The 6,950-nt window shown below is 47.8% G+C and overlaps 1 protein-coding gene across 1 annotated transcript in view; it reads left to right on the top strand.

Annotated features, from left to right (window-relative positions):
• LOC119356360 (26S proteasome non-ATPase regulatory subunit 13 homolog B-like) overlaps positions 1–1,753 on the top strand; it is an 8,921-nt gene extending 7,168 nt beyond the window's left edge. Inside the window, exons 9-10 of the mRNA XM_037623311.1 lie at positions 479–560; positions 1,431–1,753. Of these exons, the coding sequence (XP_037479208.1) occupies positions 479–560; positions 1,431–1,753 (405 nt within the window). The remainder of the gene's footprint in view (positions 1–478; positions 561–1,430) is intronic.
• Positions 1,754–6,950: the final 5,197 nt, after the last annotated feature.

Below are 6,950 nucleotides of genomic sequence, written 5' to 3'. Positions count from 1 at the left end.
CACAGGGGCGGGACGGCGGCGGCGTCGAGGGGGGGGGCGGGGGGCCGGCCGGATTGGCGGCGGGCGACGGTCGGCGGCTTGGGAGGGAGGAAGCGGGAGGTTGGGGACGGGAAACTTCCCTCTCGCGCGACGGGGGAAGGGAGTGCGGGCTGGGGTCGAGCGCCCCCCTCCAACCCTCACTTCTATGGTTTGAAATTGGGTTTGAGGGTTGGACCCTTACTTTTTTTGAGGGTTTGAGGGTTTAGGGGTTCTAGTCTTTGCGTTTTTTTGTTGCAACCCGCAAAAAAGCGATTATTTATGAGGATTTGAGGGTTTAGGGGTACTACTAGTAATGCTCTAAGATCATCTACAACCGGAGCCCTCAAATCCGCCTCAATCGCTTGGGTGGCCTGACCGGACACAAAAACCGCACCCAACCAAACCTCGCAAATCTGCCTTAAATGCATGGATTGATCGGCACTCCTTGTATTCGCCTCAGATAACTGGAGGCCCTCTATACCCACATCGTTGTTGTCCCGTGCTGCAAACGGTCAAGGTCGCTGCCACCAGATGTCGCCTTGGTACGTCCAACTCCTCCCTATATGCACCTCGTGCTCCAGGTGTTCGACGAAATGTCTGAGCCGTGTTTTATATTCTTTTGGTCTTTACTTGTAGGTCACCGATGGATTTTGTCGTGGAATGGTGGCTATGGAAACAACAACCTTGATGAATTCATATTCAACTAGTTCATCACCTCATCGGACTCGGACGACAAAGATGCCGAAATGATGATGATCATGATGAGCATTCAAGAGAAGATGGAGAAGGCAGAGGAGCATGACCTAAACTTTAAGGGCAGCATGAAGGGGCGGAGAGTTATTCCCCATGATAGGATTTCCGGTGCACGACTTCTATATACAGACTACTTCATGACGGACCCAACATATCTTGAAGGCTTTTTTCCGTTGTCGCTTCCGAATGAGCAGAAATTTGTTCCTGCGTGCAGTGACTACCATGGAAAGGGCCGGTGACAACTTCAAGCTGAGGAAAGATTGTTGCAGACAACTTTATTTCTCTCCTCCACATAAATGCACGACTTCGCTCAGGATGCTTATGGGAAGGCCGCAAATGTAATTGATACTGAAATCCGAATGGGAGAGAGCACGAAACTGGAGACAACGGTGCAATTTGCACGCATTGTTGTGAAGGTGTATGGAGCAAAGTAACTGAGAGAGCCAGTTGTGGAGGACACAAAAAAATTGTTGGCAATTGAAGCATCAAGAGGATTCTCTGGTATGTTGGGTTCGATTGATTGTATGCACTGGCAATGGAAGAACTATACAAAAGGTTTTGCGTGGGTAATATCAAGGTCACGTCAAAAGCCACCGTCATACTTGACGAAGTGTCATCGAAGGACTTGCAAATTTGACATGCTTTCTTTGGCACGTCAGGTTCGTGCAATGACATCAATGTGCTCCAACGATCTCCTTTATTCAAGAGACTTTGTGATGGGGAAGCTCCATCATGCAACTACACTGTCAACGGGCACAAGTACAACATGTGGTACTATCTTGCTGATGCTATCTATCCTCAGTGGGTGGCGTTTGTCAAGACCATATCCGATCCACATGGAAACAAACAAAGCCACTTCGCAACATGTCAAGAGGCAATTAGGAAGGATATGGAGAGAGCATTTGAAGTGCTTCAAGCTCGTTGTGGTATTGTTCGTGAAGTTGCAATAACATGGAAAACAAAGACATTTGACAGCTCATGACTTGCTACGTGATCTTGCATAACATGATTATCAAGGATGAGGGTGAAGGGGTAGCCTGCACGCATGATGTCGACAAGCCTGATGTTCAGGTTCGTCTCTCAAAACAAGAGGCAGAGCATGCTAACTTTCTAGAGATGAATGCACACCCACAAGATCAACAGGTGCATATGCAACTTCTGAATGATCTTATGAAGTATATGTGGGTCCATACCGGCAGTGAATTTTGCATTTAACTTGTCAATTATGCACCAGGAACAATATTTCGGCTTGAACTATGTTTGAATTATGATTCTTAAGTATGAATAATTTGTATTTATGTGCACTGAACTATGTTTGGCCAAAATAATCAACGCGCATTTGTTTGCATGTATTTAATGTTTTGAAAGTAGGGATTGTGATGCAAAATGCATTATTTGATGTCCGGTCACTGTTTATGGGCACATCTAGACAAGTCCGCGGAATGAATTAGGCAATTTCTGGTTGTAAATGCTCTGACACACGTAAACAAGTACCGTAACAAATAAATCACCGAGACTGCAACACTCATTGAGATCTTTTTTAACACAGTACATACACAAACGCTCATATATATACGCACATACACTCATCCCTATAAACACATGCACGCACAACCTACCCCTGAGACACCTTCGAGAGATTAAGTTGGTGCATCATCTTGAGATTGACGAAGTTGCCACAGACGCCTTCATAGTCGTCGTGAATGTCTCCTCCCGCTGAACGCACATCGTCGAAAGACCCGAAATAAATCTAGAAAAATGCAAACACCAATGTCTAGGACTTGAACTCTGATGGGTAGGGGATACCACTATGCTCCCAACCATCCAGTGCCGGAGCCAGGGGTACTCCCTGGTATTCCATGGAATACCAATGATTTTGGGGCAAAAAAATTATATATACATTAATACATGTATATTATGTATATATACTGAAACAGCCAAAGCGCATTCGACACATGTCCAGGTCCAGCCCACACAACAACTCAAGGCCTCAAACTGGCCGACTCTAGTCCAGTACACATCATCTATTCTCCCCTGCTAGTTGGCACTTCGTCCTCGATATCTTTCCCTGCCGCCATTTTCCCTCTAGTTAGGGTTCCGCCGTTTTCTCCCGGGGCGATCTCATCGCCGCCGTCGAGGCATCTTTCCCTGCCGCCGACTCTCGTCACGCTGTCCGCTGGGAGCGATCCAGGCATCGTTGCCCGCTCTTGGACTGGACCGGGACGGGGCGGAGTCTAGGGTTCCCCCCAATAAACCCGATCTGTTCTCTCATCGGGTTAGGGTTCTAGATGGCTGGTGAAGGGGCCGCGGGCTCCTCTGGACTCACCGACCACGGTGGGTCGCGCTGATCAAGGTCAATACCAACAAGAGCTACAGCCAGACGTGGTTCTATCGGAATATGCGATCTGCTTGGGATGTGGCACGGGAAGCGAAATTCAAGCCTTTGGAGGAGAATCTGTATACTGTTCAGTTTACTTGTTTGGGAGATTGGGAGCGAGTAATGCAGCAGGGGCCGTGGAATTTCAAGGGGGATGCGGTGCTTATGGCACCATATGATGGAATCTCGAAGCCGTCTACGGTCAAGCTGGAGACCATTGACATATGGATTCAAATCCACGACGTGCCAGATTTATATGCTCATCTAGTCAGGCCTCTGGCAGCTAGAGTGGGCGAAGTTTTGTTTGTTGAAACCCAATCCCATGACTTCACAGGGAATTTCTACCGCGTCTGGGTGCGTATCAATGTCCACAAACCACTAAAGAACGCGGTTTCAATGATCAGAGAAGGACAGAGGCAGATTTACAAAGTCAAGTACTAGAGATTGCCCGACTGGTGTGCCGTCTGTGGGATGATGGGACATCTTTTCAAAGAGCATGGCAATGGGATTCATCCCCCCTCTGCATTAGTCTTCAAGGAGCTTCGGGCTGAATGTTTTATGAACAACAGAAGAGGCCCTGGCGAAGGACGGGCACGTCGAGGGGGCCGTCGTGGCGGCCGCTTTGGAGGAAGATCAAGGAGCGGGGCTGATAGCAGTCTAGCTACCACCCAACGTCCGGATAGTACTCAGGAGGAAGACGCAGCGGTGGGGGAGAAGATAGACGTGGACATGCTTGATTCAAGTAGAAAGAGGATGAACCCCGTTTTTGCTAATGATACTGATAAATCAATAGTACGAGTAGTTGATGCAATGGCCAACAGCGCCAAGAAGGTGTCCGGGCTGGAGTTAGCGGTGGTTCATCAGAACTCTACTCCCATAAGCCCCCCACCAAAGAGAGAATCGAAGAGGAACAAGACAGAAGAGGATGGCAGGATCGTCAACCCGACGGCTAAAAACTTATTGGCGGGCTCCCTAGAGGAGCGCCGCTAGGCCCAATGAGTGTCTTGAGCTGGAACTGTCGTGGCGCGGGCAACGCTGCGACAGTTCGCGAGCTCCGCGGTTTCGCGGAGATTTTTGCCCCTACCCTGCTTTGTATCGTAGAGATACAAATTGATAGAGAAAGGGTAGAGAAGTTAGCTGCAACTCTTGGTTATGATAATGGCTACGCTGTGAGTAGTCGAGGTAGAAGTGGAGGTCTAGGGATTTTTTGGAACAATTCAATAAATGTTGAGATTTTGGGTTATTCTCCGTATCATATTGATTGCTCGATTGTTGAGGAAAACTTGAATCCGTGGAGGATGACCTTAGTATATGGGGAAGCTCAGACCCACTTGAGGCATCAAACATGGGATACTTTAAAAGGGATCAGCAATTTGAGAGATGATCCATGGCTGTGCATAGGAGATTTTAACAAAGTTTTACGTCCGGAAGAGTAAGAAGGAATCGGAGAAAGGAGTAACGCTCAGATCCAGGGTTTCCGGGAGGCCGTGGACGTTTGCATGCTTATGGATATGGGCTATCAGGGACAATTCTGGACGTATGAGAAGAAAGTCACTAGAGGGAGCTATACTAGGGTGAGGCTTGACCGAGCTTTGGCAACGGCAGACTGGAACGAACGCTTCCCGTCGGCACATCTGAAACATCTTACGGCGGCCACCTCGGATCATTGCCCTATCTTACTTACCATGCATGATGGGCCAGTACTGAGAGCACCGAAATCTTTCAAGTATGAGGTGATGTGGGATACACACGAGAACCTGAGTGAGACACTGCTCCAGAGCTGGACAGCAGGCAGTGCCACAACGAGAATGCAAGAGTTGCGTGTCAAACTTGGTCGGGTGGCTGCAGATTTGGGACGTTGGAACAAAAATACGTTCGGGTCGGTACGCAAGGAGATCAAGGGTCTCAAATCGGAACTCGAACGCTTGCGGAGCAACCCAGCGAGGACGGGGCCATCTCATGTGGAGCTGAAGATCAATGAAAGGTTGATTGAACTGTTTCATAGGGAAGAACTGATGTGGAGGCAGAGGTCGCGGTTGGAATGGTTGTCGGCGGGAGATAGAAACACTCGTTTTTTTCATCTTCGTGCAAGTCAGAGGCGCAAGAGGAATATGATCAAAGCTCTTGCCAACTCTTTGGGAGCGATCATTGATGATCCGGGAGCGCTGAGATCTATGGTTTCAGATTTTTACAAGAGTCTTTATACTTCCGAGGGTGTCAACGGAATGGATCAGGTCCTATCCAAAGTGCCCGCAAAGGTAACTCAACAAATGAATGACATTCTTTTAGCTCCATATACTAACGAGGAGGTGAAGACAACCCTTTTTTAGATGTTCCCGACTAAGGCACTGGGGCCTGATGGATTCCCAACACACTTCTATCAGCGTCACTGGGATATCTGTGGTGAAGAGGTGACCCATGCAGTGCTCAGGATCGTCAGAGGTGAGGAAAGTGCTGGATGTGTGAATGATACGGTTTTGGTACTCATCCCAAAGGTTTTGAACCCGACTCAGCTTGCTTAGTTTCGTCCCATTAGTCTGTGCAATGTCATCTACAAAATTGCTTCAAAGGTTGTTGCCAACAGACTTAAACAGATACTACCAGATATCATATCTCATGAGCAGTCAGCTTTTGTCCCCGGTAGACTAATCACAGACAACATAATATGTGCTTATGAGTGTCTACACTTTATGAAGCGGAATAAGTCCAGGTCCAATATTTTTTGCGCGTTGAAACTTGATATGATGAAAGCCTATGATAGGCTTGAGTGGGACTATCTGCAGGCCATGATGGAGAGATTGGGTTTTGCACAGTCATGGGTTGATACAGTTATGAGCATGGTTCGGTCTATCTCTTTTTCAGTCATGTTTAATGGTGAGAAGCTTGAACATTTTGTGCCATCCAGAGGTATTCGGCAGGGAGATCCCATTTCCCCTTATCTTTTCTTAATAGCAGCAGAGGGCCTTTCGTGCCTTTTAAAATCCAGTTCTAAGTCGTCAGGTCTTGAGGGAATCAAGGTGGCTCCTACAGCTCCGGTTGTGAACCACCTCCTTTTCGTCGACGATAGCCTGTTGCTTTTTAAGTCAAGTACGGAGGGTGCGACTGCGGTATCAAACCTGTTGGAAATTTATTGTAATGCATCTGGCCAGAAGATCAACAATGACAAGTCATCTATTTTTTTCAGCAAGGGCTGTCCACAACAGAGAAGAGATGCGGTCAAGGACATTCTGCATGTTCATAATGAGTCGCTGAGTGATAAATATCTGGGAATGCCTACTGATGTTGGCCAAGCAAAGATGGGAAAGTTTAAGTATCTCAGAGACCGGATATGGGAGAAGGTGAGAGGATGGATGGAAAAACTGTTATCAGCTGCAGGTAAGGAGGTACTAATTAAATCGGTGGCTCAAGCAATACCAGTATATTCAATGGCTTGCTTCCGCTTGCCGAGAGGACTATGTGAGAATATTACATCGATTATTCGACAGTTCTGGTGGGGGAGTAAACAAGGCAAAAGAAAGCCAGCATGGGTGGCGTGGGACGTGATGACACACCCCAAACATTTGGGAGGTTTGGGTTTTCGGGATATGGAGATCTTTAACCTGGCCTTGTTGGCACGACAGTCTTGGAGGCTCTTGCACGACCCCTCCTCTCTGAGTGCGCGGATCCTGAAAGCAGTTTATTATCCGCATGGTACAATTCTTGAAGCTGAGCTGGGTAGCCACCCCTCACAAATCTGGCGTGCCATTATTGACGGGAGGGATGTCCTAAAGTAAGGACTCGTCAGAAGAATAGGCAACGGAGC

This window comes from Triticum dicoccoides, chromosome 2A (genome assembly GCF_002162155.2).
Source record: "Triticum dicoccoides isolate Atlit2015 ecotype Zavitan chromosome 2A, WEW_v2.0, whole genome shotgun sequence".
Classification (NCBI taxonomy): domain Eukaryota; kingdom Viridiplantae; phylum Streptophyta; class Magnoliopsida; order Poales; family Poaceae; genus Triticum; species Triticum dicoccoides.
The sequence above is the reverse complement of the archived record's forward strand: the minus strand, read 5'-3'. Positions and strand labels throughout refer to the sequence as shown.